The sequence below is a fragment of the Rhinatrema bivittatum genome, chromosome 5 (genome assembly GCF_901001135.1).
Source record: "Rhinatrema bivittatum chromosome 5, aRhiBiv1.1, whole genome shotgun sequence".
Lineage (NCBI taxonomy): Eukaryota > Metazoa > Chordata > Amphibia > Gymnophiona > Rhinatrematidae > Rhinatrema > Rhinatrema bivittatum.
Genome location: NC_042619.1, coordinates 66,980,747 through 67,006,045, shown reverse-complemented (window position 1 = coordinate 67,006,045; position 25,299 = coordinate 66,980,747). Strand labels below are relative to the sequence as shown.

Below are 25,299 nucleotides of genomic sequence, written 5' to 3'. Positions count from 1 at the left end.
AAGGTAAGCAATTTTGCTTTCTCCCCTGCTGTTGATGCAGAGAGCTATGCTGGATATGCATTGAAAGTGAAGTATCAGGCTTATTTAGTTTGGGATAGTAACCACCGTAACAACCCAGATACTCCCTGCTTTTTTCCACATTGCCTCTTGCCGTTGAAGCTTAGAGCAATGTTGGAGTCGCATTAACCGTGTGTATGTTTATTGAATAAGGGTATAATCTCCAGGTAGTAGCCATCAGTCCTGCGAGCCACCCACTCTTCATTCATGTCCTCTAGAATTTATGGATCCACAATGTTTATCCCATGCCCCTTTGAAGTCCTTCACAGTTCTGGTCTTCACCACTTCCTCCGGAAGGGCATTCCAGACATCCACCACCCTCTCCGTGAAGAAATACTTCCTGACATTGGTTCTGAGTCTTCCTCCCTGGAGCTTCAAATCGTGACCCTTGGTTCTGCTGATTTTTTTCCGACGGAAAAGGTTTGTCGTTGTCTTTGGATCATTAAAACCTTTCAAATATCTGAAAGTCTGTATCATATTGTTTATTGTTTATTCCATTCTCTGTAATTGTTGCCATATATTTAGGCTTGTTTATTGTTCCCTGTAAACCGATACGATGTGAAAACAATTATCGGTATATAAAAACCATTAAATAAATAAATCTCTGGATGGAGCCCGATGCAGAAAACTTATGTTAAAGTTTCTAGAAACTTAGACGAAGAACAATGAGCATGCCCAGCATGCCCCATAACACATGTCCACGTCGGGATCCCTCTTCAGTCTCATAACATAGAATTACGATAAATTAAAATATAGGAGAAGCCCAACTACACTGGGTGGTGGGTGGGTTTTGTGAGAAATAACATCCTGTTCTCCTCGGAGAACACCTGTTTCAGGTAAGCAACTTCACTTTCTCTGAGGACAAGCTGGATGGTAGTCCTCACACATGGGTGAATCCCTAGCTACAGGCTCCTCCCCAAAACAAAAGGGTACCAAGAGACACCTAACCAAGTGCCAGCGGACACCACAACAGCGGTGCTGTTGCTAACAGAGGTGGGAGACAGCCTAAACCCAAACAATGTAGGGGCTTTTGAAAGACAGTGGCTTTCAGCTTTCCATTTCAGAATCAAGTTAAATTATGGCTTCGGTATATTGATGATGTCCTGATTTTGTGGTTAGGGGATCATGAACAATTTGAGCATTTTATGACTTGGTTAAATGGCCGTGACTATAACCTGCAATTCACCTTTACTTTCTGTGAGCATGAAGTGTTGTTTCTTGATATCGCGATCACGTTGGGAAAGGAGGGTTTTCAGTTTTCTTTGTATAGGAAACCTACAGACCAGAACACTTTATTAAATTATCCAAGTTTCATCCGCAGTGATTACTGGACAATACCCATTTGTCTGTTTTTTTGTGTAAGAAGAGTGTGTTCCCCACTGACAGATTTTAATTGTAAAGTCTTGGAAATGAAGAGACATTTTACCGAATGTGGTTATCCACAATGGGTGATTAATAAAGCTTACAGCATGCACGATGGATCAACTGGGATTTATTATTATAACCTAATCCTAAATCTCATGAAAATCAATTAGTATGTGTTTTGCCATTTTCTCCACAAATTTTTAAATTCCAAACGTGCATCAGAAAACATTGGAACGTTATCCATCTTGATCCTTTGTTCCGTGACATGCCTCTTTTTGAGTTTACTAGGGGACAAAATATTCGTGATAAAGTTGTTCATTGTAATTTTAAAGATAGCGAGCTGCAACCAGTTGCAGAAGTGAACACTGGACATCACCTCAGTGGGGGTTGTTCGGTCTGCCCACAATTGTTTGATGGAAATGTGTTTCCTTTTGAGAAGCTATCAAAACATAAACTTTCTTATTCTACCTCCTGGGTTTCAGTAGGGGTAGTAAAAATTATGTGGGGCACATGTAAATTGTTGTACATTGGAAAAACAATTAGACAACTACATACTAGGATGATCGACCATTGTAGTGCTTTAATATAACAGAAAGTTGATGCACAATTGATGAAACAGCCTATTTATGCAACATATATTTGCAAATTTTACTTTTGCAGTTTGTAACAAGTTACTTGTGACACTCAGGGTGGCAATTTGAACCAGGTATTGGTCAGAAAGGCATAATGGTGAACCCTTCAAATTAAACAAAAATAGATTGGGGGTCTTGTTAAAGATTTTAGTGATGTGATCAGCTGTTTAGGTTGTATCAAAAAAAGGGGATGTAACAGGGTTGACTTAGTAAACTTAACAGAATACCTGGAAAACTCAAATATGGAAGTTCTAGAAAGGGCAGTTCTCTTTGTATCCTTTGTCACTGAACCAGAAAGGGCAAAAATGATGAAAGCATATTTTCAGAACATGAATACTACCCTTTATGGGAGCCACAGTTAGGGTCTATCCAGACCTTTCTAGGGCCACCCAACAGCGGAGGAAAATGTTTATAACTATGCGCCCCGAGGTTTTGGGCAAAGGGGCAAGTTTCCTATTAATATTTCCATGCAAATGTGTTATAAAATATGCGGGTAATACATATATTTTCTTTATGCCCAAGCAATTGAGACAGTTCCTGGAGGGAGGGACATAACCTATATATAAGGGGACATATTAGTATGTTAAGGCCTATACAGCAGGAAAGTGGTAAATAGATTTTCTTTGATTCTCCTTGATTTTCTCTTTTCTCCCCTCCCCCTCTATTTTCCAATGAAAAGCAGCTAAAGTATTATTTCAACAGTATGTATTAGTAAATACATGTGGATGTATGTATTTTTCCTGTTAAGGAGTTTCTGTATTTCCTTACAAGGTTGCCTTGTTATAATTATTTGAAAATAAATTAAAAATAAATTAAAAAAAAAAAAAGGGGGATGTGACATAATGACAGGACCTTTAATTGTTGGTTTCCGGTTGTGTTTCAAGCGCAGCCTTGAAGGGCCGATGGAGCGGGCTCGGCGTGCGTCACTTAGCTCATAGGAGAGCGGAGCCCTTGGGCCATAGGACGGCTCAAGTAGAGACATGAGTCACACCCATGGTGAGGTGTGTGTGCAGGAAGGGGGCACAGGAGTAGAGCTGGATGGAGCTTCGAACATAGGGCTACAACATAGGTCTCTGGCTAGGACTAGGAGCTTGGAACATAGGAGAGTTCAAGGAAAACTTAGAGTGCAAAGAGTCAGAGAAGAGCTTGGAACTTGGGACTCTTGAGGAGTACGACGTGGAGCTTGGGACTCTCGAGGAGTCTGGAGACTTGGAATGTGGACTTGGACGTGGAGACGAGGAGATGAAGACTTGGAACTGAAGAGACAAGGAGATGAAGACTTGGAACTGACTTGGAGCGTAGGCTTGGAACGTAGACTTGGAACATAAACTTGAAGACATGGAGACTTAGACGTGGAGATGTAAACTTGGGACGTAGACTTGGGCGAGGAAGGCAAGTCCCTCAGGCACATGGGGCTGGTCGCAGACCACACTGAAGACTCAGGCGAAGAACAAAGACACAGGTGGGGATGAGCAAGACCCTCAGGCGCCCTACACGGCACGTGAGGCTGGTCGCAGACCACATTGACACCTACGTGCCCTACACAGCCGAAGGCTGATCGCGGACCACGAGGGGAGCGGGTCGAGCTTAGGAAGTCTCATAGCACAGGAGCAAAGCAACCCCTCGGGGCCTCCGGAGTCGGGACAGGGTACAAGGAGATAAAACTTGGCACTTCGCACTTGAGGACTGAACCTCGGACTTTAAAACAGGGACTCTCTGGAGGAATAGGTACTTCGGGACCTGGAACATTAGGACCAGGACAACATCAGGAAGGAAACAAGGAACATCACTGGTCGAGGACTCACAGACATCTTATGAAACCTATTTACTCACATGTAAATATGTTTCATAAGTTTACAGTATGTTAATCTGTCACCACTCAGTTATCTTCTATTTTTTCTCTCTACCTTGCCTTATAACTGTTATATCCTCTGCCCCAGCCCTGTTCTATGTAATTTCCACCTTATTGTTGATGTAAACCGATATGATGTGCCGACTAATATCAGTATAGAAAAGCTGTTAAATAAATAAATAAAATAAATCTTGGAACTAGGAACATCTTGGAACTGGGAACATCTTGGAACACGGGACATCTTTGGAACACGGGACATCTTGGAAAATGGAACCGGATCTAGACTTGCGGACATCCGGACTTGGAACAGCATCAGGAAGCAAACAAGGAACATCACTGGACGAGGACTCACAGATATCTTGGAACTAGGAACATCTTGAAACTGGGAACATCTTGGAACACGGGACATCGTGGAACACGGGACATCTTTGGAACACGGGACATCTTGGAAAATGGAACCGGATCTAGACTTACGGACATCCGGACTTGGAACAGGGTCAGGATCTGGACTCACGTACAACCAGACTTGGAGTAGACATCCGGATCTGGACTCACAGACATCCGGACTTGGAACGGACATCGGGATCTGGACTCACGGACATCCGGACTTGGAAAGGACATCAGGATCTGGACTCACGGACATCCGGACTTGGAACAGACATCAGGATCTCGACTCACAGACATCCGGGTGGAACAAGCATCAGGATCCGGACTCATGGACATCCGAACTTGGAATTGACAACAGGACGAAGGGACATCTTTAGGAGTATCTGGATAGATGTGAAGATGCTGGAGGAATGGATCAGGGCCTTTATATAGGGCCCATCCAGGAAGTAGGCAGAGACTGAAGCTTTGGTGGGGCCGTGGCCACTTCCTGCCATTGGCCCTTTAAAAGGAATGAAGAGGCGTGGCCGCGCGCCTAGAGGAAGGCTGAAGACAGGCTGCAGAACCATGGACAGCAGCCCTGCAGTGCAGGAAGAGGCAGGTCATGTCGGCAGCGTCTCAGCCACTGGAGATGACATCAGAGGCGGCGGCCTCCAGGCCGCATGGAAGGCCCGGTCGGCGGTGGAATCTGCGGTGGTCTCCAGGCCACGAAGGGGGACATCTGGAATGGCCTCCTAGTCGTGGAAGAAGTGGTGGTTGGTGGCGGCACTCGCCGCAGGGAGTAGGGTCGGTGGCGGCATTCACTGCATGTGGCCTGGTTACCTGTGGCTCCATCCACAAAGGCAGCAGCGGTCTGGATCGCGAGGCGGCCCCCAGCCACGGAGGTAAGCCCTGTCTGCAAGTACTGCGGGCAGGGGCGCAACAGGTTGGGGTTGGTGAGCTAGAAAGCCAGGCAAGACGCAAGCATTGCTTTGTGTTTGATCATTTTTGTGTGACAGCCATGCTTTGCCTGTATGTTTTTAATTTTGTAATAACATTAAAAATATTTTTGTTTTATATGTAGAGAGTTGACAGTCCCTGAAGCAAGTAACGGTAGTTGCCGAAACACTGGCCTGTGTTGGGTTTTGGTTTGTATAAGCAGTGAAGGGAGCACAGAGCGTGGATATTTTTGAGTTATGGTTGGATGTGAAGGATTTTTTTACATTTATGAGAAGTTACCCACATTCAGATAAGTAAAATTTTTCTAACAGAATAAATATAGTAGAGCTGATTAGCAGATGATTGATTCATTGGTGCAATTCTGACACCGTCTGCAGCCCATTGCCAATTTCACTGGCCACTTGCATTTTATGTATCTAAAGTCTGATACTATGGCTTATATTGTATGTCATTGAATGATACAGTTTTACACATTTGTTCTCTGCCCTTTATAATAGTTTGATATTACATTTTTATCCTCTTCTTAATTGCTGAATTTCTGCCATGATGGTCATCAAAGCTACAGCCCTTTGACGAGGCAGGAAGGCCTTGGCCTTAGCTGTGTCTAACAGAGTTTTTATGAAGTCCAATTGAAGAAGACGGGCTGAGATGGGACTTCAGGTAGTTGATAATGAATCCTAGTGACTCCATCAGCCGGATGGTCAAACTCATGGATCCGAAGGCCCCTGCCTGAGATGTGCTCTTGACCAGCCAATCATCCAGATAAGGGAAAACATGCACCCTCAGGTTGCAGAGGTGTATCACTACCACAGCCAGGCATTTTGTGAAGACCTATGGGGCTAACGCTAGCCGAACTGCAACACCTGATACTGAAAGTGCTGTTTTTCCACCACGAATTGGGGATACATCAGGTCACTGGGGAAGATCTCATTGTGAGTATACGCGTCCTTCAGATCAAGGGAGCATAGCAAGTCCCCTTTTTACAAAAGTGTGATCAAGGTGCTCATGGAAACCATTTTGAACTTTTCTTTTTTGACAAATCTGTTGAATTCCCTCAGGTCTAGGATGGAACGGAGTCCTTCTGTTTTCTTTGGAATCAGGAAGTACCTGGAGTAAAATCCCCACCCTCTTTGCATTGGTGGAACAGGCTCGACCACTCCGGCTGTTAAGAGGAAGGAGAGCTCTGTTAAAAGTACCTCCTGATGCGCTACTGGCCTCCAAAACAGGCTTGGAGGGCAATCTGATAGGTTCAATCGGTACCCTTGGCAGATGATGGTAGAACCTATAGGTCTGAGATTATACTGCACCACTGGTTCGCAAACAATCATACCCTGCCTCCAACTGGAGGATCCATCGTCCAAGGTACGGGCAACTGGATTACGCTTCCTACAACCCAGTCAAAACCCATCCCTGGAGTTGACTGGGGCATCGGCTGGGGCTTGGGTGCTTTCTGCTGCCTGAGACTGCAGCGGGAGCCCTGATGTTGTTGACTGGCGTGAGGGGGCAGTGGATAGTACTTCCTATGGTGTACTCTGCCCCGATTTTGCCAACCTCCTAGCCAAGGAATATGAGTCCAGAGTATTGGAGGAGAGTTGTTGAAGGTTTTCATGGTGGTTCTGGACTTGGGCAACTGCATCCATTACCCCACCACTGACAGCGTATCGACTACGAAAGGAAACTTACCAAAAACCACGAAAACCCTAACTAGGAACAGTATGGGAAGGAACAAGAGGGACCCAGTGTCAAAGAAAAGTGAAAAATTTGCAAAAAAGCGAAAACCAGAAAACTTTTCTAAAATAAACCAAAAAGAGCTCATTAGCCATGATGCTGCAGCTCCGCAGACAAAGAGATTGAAGAGGGACTTTGCATGGACGTGTGGAATAGAGCATGCTAGGCATAAGTTTTCTATGTCGGGGCTCCTTCTGATTATGTCACCCATGTGTGAGGACTACCATCCTACTTGTCCTCAGAAAATTAAGTACCAAGATTTTGTCCAGGTCCTTCTGCAAGAACTCTAGGATTAGTGGGATATCTGACTTCCATGGGGAAGTCTTATGCTCCTGGCAGTAAGCTTAAAATAGCCTCCAAGCTTGAATATAAGCAAATGTGATTGAATTTTTATGAGGTTTCAGCATCGTCATCATGACTAACTGTGAATAACCCCAGGCCTACAGCCATGCCCTTGCAAGGGCCAGGATATAAGACATAATGGATATGAGTCGTCCATTGGTATTGGACCCTGCCACAGCAATCCCTGTTTTTTGGGGAGATGCAGGGAGGTCTCCACTAGGAGCCTTATTAGATCTGTGTACCTCTTTGGCCAATACAGGGCTACGATTATCACCTCTGAGGGCTGATCATCTATCTTCTTTATCACAATGTCTATCAGGGGCCAAAGTAGAAATCCATACAGAATCTTGCCCTTTCGCAAGGGTCCGATTAAGGCATATATCCCACTGGATTCTGAGTCCTTCCGTAGACTGAAGAAACTATCTGGCGTTGGCTCAAGTCAACATCAAGTCCACAGCCAAAGTTCTCCATTGTCATACTATCATCTGGAAGGCCTGCTGGCTGACTCTGCCACTGGTCCAAGGATCCACCCACAACTCTCCTAAATAACAACAGATTGCTAACTCCTTAACTCCTAACAGCTCCCATTCTGCTATGTCTAGCCTGATTCAACTGAGAAAGGCAACTTGAATATTTTCCTTTCCTGCATAGCCTCCACAGACTGAGGCCTGAATTCCTATGACCTCCATGGATAAGGCATGTTTTAGGATTTTTTAGGGTATACTTACCTCCATTGGAATGATGGTTCTGTGGGTTACTGCTGACACCAGCACATCAACCTGGCTGTTTCAACAAGCCTTCCCTTAACTCAGGCCCTCCTCAGCTATAGTCATATACCAATACCTTATATTCATGGAAACTCCACTTCCGACATTGTAAATGATTTTATTGTTATAGTTACTGAGTTTCTTTCTGCTACTGGCTCCTCTTCTCCCCAGTTTCCAATACCCTAGTTTTAATGTAACTTTTGCCTTTTCTTCTATGTTTAAGTTAATGTTATAACCCCGGTTCCTTGTAAACCGATATGATATGATCTGTATCATGAATGTCAGTATAAAAAAGCACTAAATAAATAAATCAACTCATGGGATCCATAATCTCTTGTTCTTTTTCTCTGCAGGGAGAAGGTATAGCCTTCCCATTATCGTGCCTCTTCTGAGCTCACCTTGTGGGACCTTCTACTCCGTCAGCACCATCTATCTTAGGGCTTCATGTAAGGAAAAGTATCTTGAGGTTATTTCTTACTCCCTGAAGGATGGGATTGCCTTCTGCAGGGTCTGCTGCTTTAGTACCTGAAATTTTCAGGGCCACCTGCACACTGGAAATGAGAAACCAAAGCTCCTCCATTTCAAAAGGCCTTAATAGTGAGAAGTTTTCCTCCTCTAAGAGCCCTGCCCCACTTCCTGGGAGCTTGGGGAAGCATTAAGCTCTGAGTCATCCATTGACCAATCTTCTTCCCTGGAGTCTGGGATGGTTGTTAACGCAAATGACACTTTGGCCCTATAGAGTCCCTCAAGCACTCTTTCCTTCCATAAGTCTCTGGTTTGGAGATCTTGAACCAGCCATAGAGCCAGGCTTCTGCATACTGCAGAAGGCTTGGTGCATTAGTAACACAAATTCCAGTGTAATTGTCAACAGGTGGGTTACCATCAGGTTTCCTGTAGGATCCAGTCAGAGGCTCTGTCCTGGGTAGCCAAACCTGTTTCCAGCTACTATCCCAGAGTCCCTTTCCACCAGTGATACTGTTAGTCCTGACTGTGCTGGAGGCAGTAGCTCCTCCTCCCCCAGATAGGAAGAGGCCGAGTCAGCTATAGGCCCAACTCCCTCCCATGATCCTTCCCCTCAAAGAGGGGGTCCTTACTGGGCCTATCCAGAGAGGCTGGGTTGGACCTCTTGTCACATGCTGAACAAAAGGAGCCTTCAATGCTGGGGACCATTATCCCTTGATTGCGTAAAGCTAGGTGCCATGCACCTGTGGCCGCCTAGTATTTCTCTCTCTTTTTTTAAAAATGGTCTGTCACACTGGGGAAGATCTGGGGTTGAGTGAAATTTAACCACAGCCTGCTATAATGATGTGGCTCCAGGGCCAAAGCAAAAGAGGCAGGGCATTGCCCTTAGTGTCGCTCTTCCTCTCCCTTAACCCTACAACATCCCCGTGATACTCACCACCTCCGGGAAAACTCCTGAGATTGCCAGCTGTGGCCACGTTGCTCACCGTGGCTCACCTGCTGAATCACTGGTCTCATTTTTTTCTTTTTTTGTAATAGCTTAACTCCTTTTTCACAACCAGGGTGAACAGAAGCCAACTACAAAGACGAGGGAGGGCAAGAGGGATAGAAAGAGAGAGATCCTGGAATCCCTATATATACAAATATAGATATTTTATTTGTTAGGGCCAGGTCTCTAGAGACCTCCACCCCCTAAGGAAAGGGGTCCCTCTCAGGAAGGATACTCAGTTCCTTATAGAAAGGGGAGCTGTTCCTAGGTAGCCTACTATCAGGCAAATTCCAGAAGAAGCTCCACTAGTATAAATCTCCCCCAAGAGACTACTGCCCTACCTATGAGCTAAGTGAGCTATACCAGGCTGGGGCTAACCCTGGCTTTGGGAGGATTTTAGAAAGTCTGTCTACCCTTGTCCATAGCTACAAGAGGCAGAGACTACTGGCAAGGATCTTCAACCATTCTCCGTTTATAGACAGGAATGAAGTCATGAAGGGGATGTATCCTCTGTCTCTGGCAGCTGAAAAGTAGGGAAATCTCAAGTGTAATACTAGTCTAGCAGGAGGAAAAGGAACAATTGTATTCTTATGTGCAGCAAAATTTCATTTTATCACAAATACAAGGCATTACCATTTTAAATATACATGTAGATAGATTACCCAGCACTCTAAAGCATTATTCAAAAAGAACAGGGTGTTTGTGATAATAGAAACAAACCAAAAAAATCATGATCACAATAAACAGAATAAATGGAAGTCAGACATCCCAAGTAATAAAAAAAAATAAAAGAATTTATTACGTACCAAACATTTTGATTTAATTAAATGATGAAGAAGCTTTATAAATAGACCAACATGTTGGAATTTTGTGGTATGCAACACATTCTTTATTTTCTTGGGACAATTACTTGGACCTAAACAAAACAGCACATGTACTGGGTTGCAATTAACAAAATGTGAAATGTATTGCCAGAATTTCAAAATAGGCAACATGCTTCAAATCTATCCTGGGAAATTATTCAAGTGCAAAATTAATACCAGCATGCATAATCACACTAAACTGCATAATTCTGCTAAGTGCAGGGACCAGAACAACAGAGAGAATATGTACACTGCTGAGATATACCATGTGCCTAGAAGCAGGCAGCATAGTGGCAGTTCAGGCATGTGCCAATTAGCAGTGTCACATGCTCCTACCTATGCAGAAGACGTGGGTTAATCAGCAAAGAAGAAGGAAAAATGAAATATAATGGAAACAAATGTAGAAAAAAAACTTCAAACTAGTAACAGAGTGAGAATCAAACCAAAAATATTTAAATAAAGAGGAAAAGACTTCAGATAAAATGCACCAATACTTTATATGCAGCAAGTTTTCTATCATGGGTCTAAAAAATCTCCTATAAACCTCTCTCTGCTCATATTCACATTTAAATACATGTCCCAATATTACTTATCTTATGTGCACAATTCATCAAGATGGCGAATCACAAACTCCTATGGAGCCTGCCTCAGAAAAAAACAAATGCGGAACCAAAGCTGATGTGACTGATGTTTCACCAATCAGACTCACAGCTTTTATTTTTTCAATTTTTAGAAATAACAAATATAAGCAAGTGGCCCAATGCCTACAAATCCTTGCAAAAAAGCTCACATTATGAAGTCAGCAAAAAGTGGAAGAAATCAAGCTCCAGTTATATAATTTGAAGGAGGGAGAGAGAGTGAGTAGTATGTGCAGCATTGGAGGAAAGCATTTGAGTATAGGGACCTGAGCAGAGGAGGGAGAACACAGCAGTGACAAAACCTGATCATAACACTGAGCTGCATCAACAGTGAGCATAGATGGGAGCAGAAAAAAGAAAATTGTTTTTTTACCTGATAATTTTCGTTCCTGTAGTACCAAGGATCAGTCCAGACTCCTGGGTTTTGCCTCCCCTCCAGCAGATGGAGACAGAGAAAGATTTGACCGACTCTGCCAAATATTCCTCTAACATCTCCCCCTTAACTATCTGCTCTTCTCTATCCTTTTCTCTTCTCTTAGCCTCTTTCATTTAATCAGTTATTTGTTATAATGTAACTTTTTCTTCCGATTTCTCTTCCTCTTCTTCCCTATTGTTTTATGTAAACCAATGTGATGAACTTTGGTATATAAAAGTGTTTAAATAAAATAAATAAAATAACTATACCAGGGTGCCACCCACAGTCTGCGAGTATTACGTAATGTCAAAGCAGACTGATTCTAAACCAAACTAACTATATACAGGAACCGCAAAATTAATAGGGATCACTGACCCCGACTATAAACCAGACCCGCTAAAAAGGGTAAAACAGAAGGGTCTGCAGATCATAAGAAACAAATGCAGAAGTAGCGGACTCTCCATTATCTTTCTGCACTAAGTGGGCGGGACTCTGGACTGATCCTTGGTACTACAGGAACAAAAATTATCAGATAAGAACCAATTTTCTTTTCCCTGTACGTACCGGATCAGTCCAGACTCCTGGGATGTACCAGAGCTTTATTTACCGGGGATGAGATCCGGAGAGGCCTGCTCTCAACACACCTGCTCCGAAATTTCCTCCTCTCAGATTCTGGACATCCAGTCTGTAATGCCGCGCAAAAGTATGCAAGGACTTCCATGTAGCTGCCCTGCAAATTTCTTGAGGAGAAATCTGTTGACACTCTGCCCAGGAAGCCGTCTGGGAACATGTGGAATGTGCCTTAAGCCCCACTGGTAAGGGCCAACCACAAAGCAAATACGCGGAATTTATTGCCTCCTTCAACCATAGGGCTATGGTGGTCTTAGACACCATATTACCCCGCTTTGGCCCACTCCAAGGACAAAGAGATGATCCGAGACTCTAAAATTGATGATAACTTCCAGATACCACAATCTAGTCCTGCGGACATCCAACTTTCTTAAATCCTTCGAGAGGGGATCCGACCTATCGAGATCGGAAAAGGATGGGAGTTCCAGAGACTGATTCACATGAAAAGAGGACACTACCATCGGAAGAAAGGATGGGACCATTCGTAAAGTAACCCCTGAATCCGAAATTCTCAAGAAGGGTTCCCGGCAAGACAACGCCTGTAGTTCTGAAACCCGACGCGCAGAAGAAATCGCCACCAGAAACACTACTTTCAAAGTGAGGTCCTTCAGTGTTGCCCTCTTCAAAGGCTCAAAAGATGGCTAACGTAAGGCTGTAAGAACTACATTCAAATTCCAGGACGGACATGGAGAAGCCACCGGCGGGCGTAAATGTTTTGCCCCTCTAAGGAAGCGAGAAACATCAGGATGCGCAGCCAATGCTACGCCCCCCTATAGCCCCTCGTAAACAGCCAAAAGCTGCTACCTGGACCCTCAAGGAACTACAAGATAAGCCTTTAGCCAGTCCTGCCTGAAGGAAACCTAGGATGTCTGACACAGACTCCCGGATGGGAACAATACTACGATCAACGCACCACGTCTCAAAAACCTTCCAGATACGCACATAAAAAAGATAAGTCGAAGTTTTGCGCGATCTCAGCAAAGTAGTCACTACCACGTCAGAGTAACCTTTGTTCTTTAGACGCCGCCTCTCAAACGCCATGCCGCTAGACAAAAGCGATCGACCTGGTCGAAACAGACGGGCCCCTGATGTAGCAGGTTCGGAAGATATGGGAACCGCAGCGGACCCTCCACTGCAAGATTGACCATATCCGCAAACCACGGCCGGCAAGGCCACTCGGGAGCTACCAGGATTACATCTGCTGGGTGTTTCTCTATTCGGTGAAGAACTTTGCCTATAAGAGGCCAAGGAGGAAACACATAAAGCAGGATGGGCATTGGCCATGGCAGAACCAGAGCGTCCACACCCTCTGCACCTGTGTTCCTGCGATGCACAAAGATGTGCGGAGCTTTGGCATTCTTGAATGTTGCCATCAGATCCATGTAAGGCGTGCCCCATCTGTCGCAAATGAGCTGAAAAGCTCTGCACACCAATTCCGACTCTCCGGGATCGAGCTGATTGCGACTTAGAAAATCCGTGTGTACGATGTCGAGCCTCGCTATGTGGGACGCGGCTATGCTGACCAGGTTCTGCTCCGCCCAACTGACTAAGAGGCGAGCTTCCAACGCGACCGGTCGACTCTTGGTTCCCCCCTGACGATTGATGTGGGCCACCATGGTTGCATTGTCGGACAGAACCTTGACCGACTTCCCCTGGACAAGAGGGAGGAAGGCCTCCAGAGCCAGCCGAATGGCTCTGGTCTCCAGACGATTGTTAGACCACTGAGACTCCTCCGTAGACCATAGTCCCTGCACCGACTTCCGCAAACAGACTGCTCCCCAACTGGAGAGGCTGGCATCCGTGGTGACTACCGTCCATTCTGGAACTACTAAGGGGACGCCACGGCCCAGGCTGTCCGAGAACAGCCACCAATCCAGACTGGCTTGAGCAGACTCCGTTAACGGCAGGGGGCGATAGAACTGTTCGGAAACTGGGACTCCAGCGGGGAAAGCAACGCGAATTGTAAGGGCCGCATGTGAGGGAACGCCCATGGTACCAACTCCAGCGTCAAAGTCATGGATCCTATAACTTGCAAGTAATCCCAGACTCTCGGAGGATGTTTCGCCAACAAAATCTGCACCTGCCCCTGTAATTTGACAATTCGGTCCGACGTTAGGAAAACTTTCCCCTGACGGGTGTCGAACAAAGCTCCCAAAAATTCCAACGATTGGGAGGGAGTTAGGAGGCTTTTGGCTCTGTAGACCACCCAGCCAAGAGACTCTAACATCTGTAGAACACAGCAAATCGCTGTCTGACACAGGGCTTTGGACTTCACCGAATCAGCCAATCGTCCAAGTACAGGGGCACCAACAAGCCTTCTCAATGTAGTTGTGCTGCCACCACCACCATTATTTTGGTGAACATCCTGGGGGCCGTTGCAAGTCCGAAGGGTAGCTCCTGAAACTGATAATGCTGTCCCAGGACGAAAAATCTCAGAAATTTCTGATTATCTGCCCTGATCCCGATATGCAGATACGCCTCCGTCAGATCGAGCGAAGCCAGAAACTATCCTGGTTGAACTGAGGAGATAAGGTAACGCAACATCTCCATGCGAAAGCGGAGAATCCGAAGGCATATGTTGACCCGCTTTAAATCGAGAATGGGTTGAAGGACCCCTCTTTTTTTGGAACGACGAAATAAATGGAGTAACGGCCCTTGCGCTGCTCTGGCTGAGGAACCAGAACAATTGCCCCAGCTCGAGGAGGCAAGGTCTGCTCTACTGCTTGACCTTTTTCTGCATACTCGCATAGGGAGATCAGGAACTGCGGACTAGGCCTGTGTGCAAAATCTAAAGCGTAGCCGTGTTTTACACTGAGAGTACCCATTGGTCCGAAGTGATTTTGGCCCATTCCTCGTAAAACAGAGACAGTCTGTCCCCTACCACTGGCACCGAGGGATGGGCCGGCAGGCCGCCTGGAGTGTGTTGTGTTCCACGCCCGTGGACGGCCACGGGCACGGCCCCCTACAATGCCCACGGCAGCGACCCGCCGCGGGAGTTCTGGGAGAAGCCCTGGATCCAACATCCCTCGCTCCGACATGGTCCCTGTTCCACCCTCGCAGCGTCCAGCGGCATTTCCTCTGCGAAGGAAATCCAAGATGGCCGCTGCCATCCTTAGGCGTGAGGCCACGCCCCCTTCTCAGATTTAAAGGGACCTGATCCCTTTAACAAGACTCACCTGTTTCCTATGAGCCAGAGCAGAGGAAGTATAAAAGAAGACTTCCTCTGCTCATTCCTTGACTTGGCAACTACTGTGGTTAGTCAGGTCTGCTTGCTTCGGTGAGTTCTTATGCTTTGGATCCTTGTTCCTGTTTCGTCTTGGTGTTCCTGGTTCCTGACTTCGGATCGGCTAGCGGTGATTCCTTGTATTGACTTCGGATTGGCAAGCGGTGATTCTCTGGTGTGTGACTTCGGACTGGCAAGTGGTGATCCCTCGGTGTGTGACCTCGGACTGGTAAGCGACGACCCTCTGGCACTTGACCTCGGACTTCACCTTGACCGTCGTCTCCAAGGGCCCGCCTAAGTCCCAGCGGCCCGGGTCCCTACGGGCTCCTCCCGGGGGGACCGCGGGCTTCCAGGGGTGAAGCTCCAGTCAGCCCGTGCAGCAAACCTCTTGACTTCTCAAAGGTCCGCCTAAATCCCAGCGGTCCGGGTCCCTACGGGCTCCTCCTGGGGGGACCATGGACTTCCAGTGGTGAAGACACACTTCCTCCTTCGACATCACGACTCTTTATCTGCCTCCACAGTCGCCTCACTCTCCAGTGCCGAGGGTCAGCTGGTCACGTCTTCTGTTTCTGCCTCGCCACCCGACGGGAGAACCTACGAATCTTCCTCCTAAGGTATTCCATCCTCCCGTCGGCCCAAGGGTTCACAGCCTGAGCATAACAGATTGCCAAGTCCATGGACCCGGCGGAGGTATCTGTTCACCAGGCCATTCCCGGAATGGCCCAGCACCTGAAGGATCAGCAACAGACCCTGAATGCCCTGGTCTCTGCTGTGCAGGGCCTGACCCAACGCCTCGAGACATTAGGGCCCACGAACCCTACGATGCCGTCCCCGCCTGGGGCTCAAGGAGGCCGCCCTACTCAGCAAAGCACTGTCCAGGCCTCCGTGGGCGATCTGGGGCAAGTAATTCCCACGCAACTCCTGGCACCCTCTCGAAATGCCGGAGACGCGAAGTTGTGTCGGGGATTCCTTAGCCAGTGCCAGGTCCATTTTTCCTTGCTGCCTGCGCAGTTTCCCAGCGACCTGGTCAAAACCAGCTACATTATGTCTCTGCTCGACGGAAAGCCCTTGATCTGGGCCTCTCATCTATGGGAGAGAAGAGACCCTGTGTTTGGAAACTTGAATCAGTTTCTGTCCGCCTTCCAGCAGATTTTTGATGAGCCCGTCCGTAAACCCACTGCTGTCTCAGAATTGCTCCGATTGTGACAGGGTACTCGGACAGTGGCCGAATACGCAACAGAATTCCGCACCCTGGCCGCAGAGCTGAATTGGAGAGAAGATTGCCTCCACGGGATCTTCTTGGAAGGGCTAGCCTCGCGCCTTCAGAATGAGCTAGCAGCGAAGGAACTCCCAGACGACCTTAATTGCATGATAGAATTGGCCAATCTAGTGGATCGTCGGATGCGGTTTCGCCTTCCAGAAGTAAAGGCAGCGAGAAGGCCCTCGCCTTCCTCCAAGAGTGCATCAGAAGCCCTTCGAGCACCCGCCGAGGAGCCCATGGAGTTGGGTCGTCGAAGAGTCACTCCGGAATTTTTTAGCTCAGGTGAATTTTTTAGCTCAGGTTTAGTATCCTTTAAAGATACTAATGATGCATTAGAATTAGGGCATCCCGACAGTGAGGTTCCAATAATTAGAAAAGTAGTCCAAGTGCCTGTAACTAAAAACTCACCTGAGCTAAAAAATTCTAACTTATCCCTATCAATTAAAAAGCAGAATGAAAATAGAAACAAAAAACAAACTTTGAAATGTTTGTATGCTAATGCCAGAAGTCTAAGAAGTAAGATGGGAGAATTAGAATGTATAGCAGTGAATGATGACATAGACTTAATTGGCATCTCAGAGACATGGTGGAAAGAGGATAACCAATGGGACAGTGCTATACCGGGGTACAAATTATATCGCAATGACAGAGAGGAGCACTCGGGAGGAGGGGTATCCTTTAAAGATACCTCTCTCCGAACCATGCGCTGCTGAGCGACTGTCGGCTTTCCCCTTTGTTCTAGTTTAAAAGCTGCTCTATCTCCTTTTTAAAGGTTAGTGCCAGCAGTTTGGTTCCACCCTGGTTAAGGTGGAGCCCATCCCTTCGGAAGAGACTCCCCCTTCCCCAAAAGGTTCCCCAGTTCCTAACAAAACTGAATCCCTCTTCCTTGCACCATCGTCTTATCCACGCATTGAGACTCTGGAGCTCTGCCTGTCTCTGGTGACCTGCGCGTGGAACAGGGAGCATTTTAGAGAATGCTACCCTGGAGGTTCTGGATTTAAGCTTTCTACCTAAGAGCTTAAATTTGGCTTCCAGAACCTCCCTCCCACATTTTCCTGTGTCGTTGGTGCCCACATGTACCACGACAGCCGGCTCCTCCCCAGCACTGTCTAAAATCCTTTCTAGGTGACGCGTGAGATCCGCCACCTTTGCACCAGGTAGGCATGTTACCAGGCGATCCTCACGCCCACCAGCCACCCAGCTATCTACATTCCTAATAATCGAATCACCAACTATGACGGCCGAACTAACCCTTCCCTCCCGGGTTATAGATAACTATAAAGTTATATAGTTATATATAGTTATATATATAGTTATATAGTTATATAGTTATATAGTTATATATAGTTTATAGATAACTATAAAGTTATCTATAAACTAAAAGCCTGCTTGTACAAGTAAACTCTTAATTGTTATGTATAAGTAATAATATCATTAATAGTGCGTAAACTCTCAGGTAAGGAATTCCAAAGCTTTAGCCCCATCACCAAAAATGTTATGAAACTGTGCTGCCCGCGGGTCCCCCCGCGAGCAGGCCACTCACCCCACGCTGTTATCTTTACCGACGCGGCAGGACGCCACCGTCGGCCTGGCCACGCGGCCCGGAGTCCGCCTGCGATTCCCTTCTGCTCCGCAGTCGGAGCCGCGGCCCTTCTGCTGCTCCACGGGGCTGGGACCGCCCCCGACGTTGAGTCTATCTTCGCGGCATTTAGGCCGCAGCCCCGGGCTCGAGTAGCGGCAGGAGCCGCCCCCGGGGCCTCCGGCAGCGGCTGGAGCCGCTGCTCACGTTGGGCCTGCGTTCCAGGCCAGCCCTGCCTCGTCTGACGCTTCTACGCGCTGTACGTCAATGCAGGCCGCTGTCCTGCACAGCTCCTGCACTCTACTAGGCGCGCGGCCGCGTCTCTTTGCTGTATTTAAAGGGCCAGACACAGGAAGTGTCTGGGCCCCACCTTGATGACTGTTTCCTGCTCAGCCCTATAAAGGGCTGCTCCGGCCATTGTTCCTGGCCTTGCATCGTTGTCGTTGAGTCTTCGCTCTGGAGGCTCCGGCCTGCCAGAGTCCATGTAAGGTCTTCCAGTTTTCAAGGAGCTCCTTGTCTTGTCCAGTGTTCCATGTCTTCGTGCCTGAGGTCCATGTCCAGGTGTCTTCGTTCTCCTACGTCCTGGTGTTCCTGCCTTCCGTGATGTTCCTTCCTTCGCCATGCCTCGTCTTCGCTCTCGAGCCTTCTGGTACCGGTAGGCTGGGGTAACTCAGATGCAATACTACTGGGTGGACTGCCTGCCGGTGGACGGTTGTCCTGTGCTCCTGAGCCGTCAAGTCCTGATGTATGTTCCAATGCTGTCCCGCTCACGTTGTGGTCCATGACCAGTCTGCAAGGGCTGTGTAGGGCGCGTAACGGACAGGGTGGTCCGCGACTCAGTCCCGCGGGTGGCCTGAGTAGGGAGCCCTGAGAGACAGTGCCAATGTCCATGCCTCGTGTTGCCTTTGTGGATATCAAGAGTCTCGTCCGGATGCCGTCCGCATTGATCCCAAGTGTCTACGTTATGGATGCCGTTGCATCAGCCTTGTGTCCTCGCCATGAATGCCGTTGCATCAACCCCTAGTCTTCGAGCCTCGTGATGCTGTCGCATCAGTCATGTGTCTTCGTCCCTGGATGCCGTTGCATCAGCCATGTGTCTTCATCTGGATGCCGTCGTATCAATCCACAGTCATGTCTTCATGTCAAGGCCCATCTGCCCTCAACCTCAGGCCAGTCCTGCTGCTCCATGCTGCTCGCAGCAGGTCCGAAAGGGACTGGAATGGTCGGAGGACCATTCACCTTCCAACATCCTCGGATGTTTGGCCATGGGAGCTTGCCGGCCTGGCGGAGGGTAGACCGTCAGCCATGCGGGGCCACTGTCAACCCTTGGCTCGATTCCGAAGGTCGGGGTTAGGCTGAGGTCCATGGGCACACTAAACCACCGATATATAACAGAATGCAAGGCCTTTCAAGGCCGAGCACAACAAAAAATTTTAATTTCGCATTTCATTTAATCTTGCTGCCTTAACTATTGGAATTATCAGTAAGTACTTATCTTCTGAACACAAAGAGTGGGTAGACAGAAACAGGAAGATTTTAAAAGTGTTGATTGCACAAAAATGGCCGCGTGCAAGCAACGCAAATTTTAAGAAGCCTGGAAGTATGCATGTACATACCTGTGTGCATGTCAAGAATAAGGAGGCGGAAAAGGGGCAAGGCATGTGTCTTCCAGGGCAGGACCAAGACTTACACATGTAACCCCAAATTTTGCAAAGGCTGTTCATGGTGTGTGTTGGCATGTTACCTGTGTAACTTTACTGCTGGTCCTGATGATGAGGAAGGTTCACGTTCAAGTGTGGGGCTTACAGGACAAGGAACTAGAGAGGTCCTGAATACGGAGGCGAGGGAGAGAAAAAGAGAGAGAATATGACACTCTATATATCTCCTACTGTAAGAGGGGCACTTTCAACTCAGAGTGGGTTGTTTTTTTTTGGTGAGGGGGTGTTATATTGGTCTGCCTAGGGCGCAAGGGTCTATAAACCCTTGTAACACCTCCACCCAAAAAAAAACTAACCTCAGGTGAAAGTGCCCATCTTACAGTGGGAGATATATAGAGTGTAATATTGTTTCTCTCTCTCTTTGTCTTCACCTCCCAATATGGTCATTTGTACAAACATTATTAAAATATGCATGTAAAGGTTGCACACATACGCATGGCAGGGATATTTTAAATGAAACACATATACTCGCATGCACGATATACCTCTGCTCGTGTACCAATACATGCGTTTATGGGCACATGGGCGCTCCTTTTCAAATTTACCTGATAGTGCTTTAACAAATTTGATAAATAAGATGGATCATCCAACTTCAAAACCTTAAGCACCATAACCAAAATTTTGAAGTCAATACAATATTTTATTGGGAGCCAAAGTAATTCACGCATTTGAGGAGATAATTGCTACCTGCATTTCTCTTCTCTAACCACCTTTTGGCCATCTACAAGGGTTAATCTGCTTGCTATGTGTTAAAAGGCAAGAGTTGCTTTAGGGCAGTTAGAGAGGCGTGTAAGAAAGGAAGTGAAGATTTGATGACCTACGGAGAGAGGAAACTCACCCAAAGATGAGATTTGGGCAATGTTCTCTCCACCTAGCTTGATGTTACCCAGGTAGAGAGTCCATTAAGCTAGGTTGAGAGAACCTTGCACAAATATCATCTTGGAGTGAGTTTCCTCACTCCGAAGGTCATCAAATCTTCACAAGAGACCATTGTTCTGTTCGTACGTCTCACGTTGAATGTCAAAGTCGCCCCTAACCCCCTACACTAATACCTAAACCTCACCTCGAGTTACTAGGTGGGCCACCCATAGGGATACAAATACCTATCTAGGGAGAGGACATCATGGCTAGTCTCTCTCTCCGTCTTTCTCTCTGTCTCTCTCTCCCCCCCACAGTGGGTGTATGCAGGAAATACAACAGGTATGGGACTTATTGCAAAGTCTGAAAATGTTAACACAATTTGTGCTAACTTAGCTCTTCACATAGGTAATTATTGCAATAAACTGTATTTTAGCATAAAACACACCCCTTTTGCTATCGCATTTTGATAAATCCAAGCCAGAAAGAGCTACACTTCTGGTTACTTTTTTAACTGATAGTGACTTGAGTGCAGTTATGAAAAAGTATTTTAAGAAATCCAATGTCTTATTTGTGGGCCAGCCTGTGAGAATTTTCCCGGACATCTCCAAGACTACTCAAGAAAGAAGGAAGGGTTTCTTAGCTTTGAGGCAGGAAACCCTGGCCTTAGGGGCATCTTTTTTCTTAAGATACCCGTGCAAATATGGTCAAGTTCAGGGGAGATAATGTTGTATTCTTGCACCGAAACAACTTAAAAAGTTTATTGAGTCAAGTAAAATGATACCATCTTCTGAGACCATTGTTCTGACGTAAATTATATGTAGCCGTATTATGCTATGTCATTTCAAGTATATGTTTCTTATATTCTCCTCAATTTAAGTCTGCCTCCCCCTTAGATTAGGGTCTAAGGGATACAATGAGTAGTAAGGGAAATGTATTTTTTTCCCTTGTTTTTTCTTTTAGTATTGTTGCTTATTTGATGTATCATGTTTCTATAACAAAGAGGATTCTTTGTGAAATGTTTTTGAAATTTCAATTAATTATACATAAAAAAAAAACTTTATTTATGGAATTGTTCTCTATCTGCATCTCTCTTCTCTAACTTCCCTCAGCCTTCTAAAAATGTCAGTTTGCTTGCTCACTATTATAAAGTTGAAATGTGTGCTTTTGAGAATATAACATTGTTTGGGCTGTTGGAGAGAAGCTTGAGAAGGAAGCGATTACAGAGTTACCTGCATGCTTCTCTTTTTTTTTTTTTTGCCTCTCTGTCTGTCTTGACTAGATTGTAACCACCAAGTTGCTGGGAAACACAAAGGAGGCAGTCTCAGCTCCTCAGTGGTTACAATCTAGTCAAGACATATAGACAACAAAAACATATCTGTAAAGTGTTGTATAAACCTGATAGCTCAATATAAATTAATAATGATAATGTAAACAACTCCTATTCCGTTTGAAGACATACTAATAACAACCTGAACTCTAGCAGGGCTGTGTTATACACAATCAGATCTAAATAATGAATGCAATAAAAATCAGATCTAAATAATGAATGCAATAAAAAATAAAAAATAAAAATCTAATTAATAAGTCGATCTAATGTTGTGCATGAATCCAAAGACTCCCTTTTCAATAATCTCTTAATTCTGTCTCCTCATCTAAATGATTAATCATCTAGTCAGTCAGAATGGGCATTATCAATAACACTGGCATGACAGGCAACTGGACATTTAGTATCATTTTTTCACATAATTCCAAGATGTTCCTGAATTTGAACATTCAAACTCTTTTTTGAATCAATCCACAAATCTTGTGCTACAATTCATTTTAGAATTTGTGTTTAAGATGACTTGATTTTAATGTCTATCCAATGAGATGAGAATAAAACTACAAGTTTTGTTATTCTTCATAGAAGGTGTTATAACAATGAATGTTTGTCTAAATCAGTACAATGAAAGTTACAGTACATCAGAGACATTTCATACCTGCTGGTTAATAACTTCCAAGCGTAATTCCTTTAAATGTGTCTTTAGCCATTCTGTTGCTTGTGAAGAAGGATCAATCAAAAATGGACATACATGACTCTAATGGAAAAAAAACAAACATATTAGCTGACACTTTAATTCACAGATTAGTTATTCTTCTCGATAACTTTAGACCTATTTCTAACTTGCCTTTTATATCCAAGATTCTTGAGAAACTCGTACAGGCCCAACTCTCAGAACATCTTGGCTCAAATAATATATTATTCCCGTTGCAATTCAGGTTCCAAAAATATTTTAATACCGAATCACTATTGCTTGTTCTGTCAGATACCGTGTTAAGAGGTTTTGATATCGGCCAATCCTATTTACTTGTATTCCTCAACCTCTCAGCAGCTTTTGACACAGTAAACCATCAGATTCTGATTCACCATCTGTCCGGAATTGGCCTCAGAGGCATTACTCTCCAATGATTTACATCGTTCCTACAAGATTGCTAATTTCAAGTGAAAATTGGTAACTCCGTATCAGAAAAAACTTCTCTTAAATCAGGTATACCATAAGGATCATCATTATCAGCCATCCTTTTTAATATCTATAAGCTACCACTTTGCCACTTATTGGCTGGCTTAGGTATTACGCATTATTTATATGCTGATGATATCCAATTTCTAGTCCCAATCAAAGATACGATTAAAAACATCTTGAAGTTAGAAGTTTATATTTCTGCAATAAAGAAATTAATAATTCACTATGAAATTGATTCTGAATCTTGACAAAACCGAGATTATTTAATTAAATAGAAAACCGAGAGTAAAGTCCTTCTCTCTTCATATGAATTCTGCAGAAATTGATCGCCCGAGATTTAGGAGTAATAACTGACAGTGATATAAACATGAAAAAACATATTAGTAATAAAATAAGAGATGGTTATAACAAACTCCAAATCCTAAAATGTTTAAATCCAATGTTTAATCATGAGAATTTTCTAACGGTCCTACAATCATTACTTTTTTCAAATTTAGACTATTGTAATGCCCTTTTACTAGGCCTACCAGCAAGCACTTTAAGACCACTGCAGCTTTTACAAAATGCTACTGCTACAGTGTTAACTGAATTCTCTTCACTGGTTACTAGTAAAGTTTAGAATTGATTTTAGAGTTGTATGCCTTCTACATAAATATATTATTAACAAAAAACAGAATGGCTGAATGCGGTCATCCATCTTTATATACCCCAAAGAAGTTTGAGATCAGCTGATATGCACGGCCTATCTTAGCAAAGTCAGAGAAAGAGCTATTTCAATCGCAGGACCCAAATTATGGAATTCATTACCGCTGGAAGTAAGGACGCAGGCAGATTTTATGATTATTTATTTATTTATTTATTTATTTATTTATTTAGCGTTTTTCTATACCGTCATTCATGATTAGAAACCACATCATGCCGGTTTACATAAAACAAGGGGTGAGAACAAAAAACGAAAAAACAAGTGCAAGGAGAACAAAAGTTACATTACAACAGGGTCTTAAAACTGGGAAGAGAAATTAGAATAAGAGAGCCGAACGGTCGGGATTAAAATATTTACATTATGATATGAAATCTATTGTATAGTTTGCTGTTTCTTGTAAAATTGCTGTCATTTAGATCGGGTCTGGGAAGGCTTGTTTAAACATGACTATTTAGAAAAGCATTTGAAGGATTGAAATGATTAACGACAGTGACTAGGATTCTTGCTTTAGAGTGTGAGTTTAAGGCATTTCTTTTTTATTTTCATTTTTAGATTTTAATAATTTATTTATATCAAATTTTATTGTATTTTTTATTGTTTTGTATTATCAATTTTATTTGCTATTTCTCTGTAAACCGTCATGATTGAAATCAGAATGACGGTATATAAAAGTTTTAGTAAATAAATAAATAGATAAATAAATAGATAAAACTTATTTTTCTTTCTATGCTCAATTTTTTAAATAATCCTTACTTCCTTTAAAAGGTAGAATATGCATAATGTAAATGTGTAGTTGTCACAACTATATCAAATAAGGCACAGCCAATCTATCATGAAGCACAATAAGAGCTGTATAGATTTAATTATATTCTAGTATTTTGCAAGATATCTATTACAATTTTACTCTGCATTCTATCACAAGCATTCTAGAGATATGTCTGTGAGTAATAAATTAAGATCAAGTATAATTTTACTTCACAGGAAACGCAAAATACAATTCTAAACACAAAGGCAGTAATTTTCAAAGGTGTTACTTGTGTAAATGAAACATACAATCGTAGCAATTTTGAAAAGCTATTTACACATGTAAAGTGCACATACACAGGTATTCAATGGCATATATTGTAGCAATTTTCAAAAGCCTACTTACACTGGTAGTGTGAATTTATGTGTAAAACTCAATTTTAAATGTGCAAATGCTTTTTAAAATCAGGTCCTTAAATGTTAGTTACAGCCGATCAGAGAGTGCTCTTTTTCCATTCACGGCCCTATACTATGGGACTCCCTGTCTCTCAACATTCGCCTTACCCAAGATAGTAAAATATAAAAAAACTTTTGAAAAACATACCTGTTTAGCAAAGCTTTTATCATCTCTAAGGGCCTCATTT

General features: G+C 44.5%; 1 protein-coding gene across 1 annotated transcript in view; it reads right to left on the bottom strand.

Annotated features, from left to right (window-relative positions):
* DYNC2H1 (dynein cytoplasmic 2 heavy chain 1) overlaps positions 1 to 25,299 on the bottom strand; it is a 1,848,033-nt gene that overhangs the window by 697,579 nt on the left and 1,125,155 nt on the right. The window contains exon 64 of the mRNA XM_029602426.1: positions 22,684 to 22,782. Coding sequence (XP_029458286.1) covers positions 22,684 to 22,782 — 99 coding nt within the window. The remainder of the gene's footprint in view (positions 1 to 22,683; positions 22,783 to 25,299) is intronic.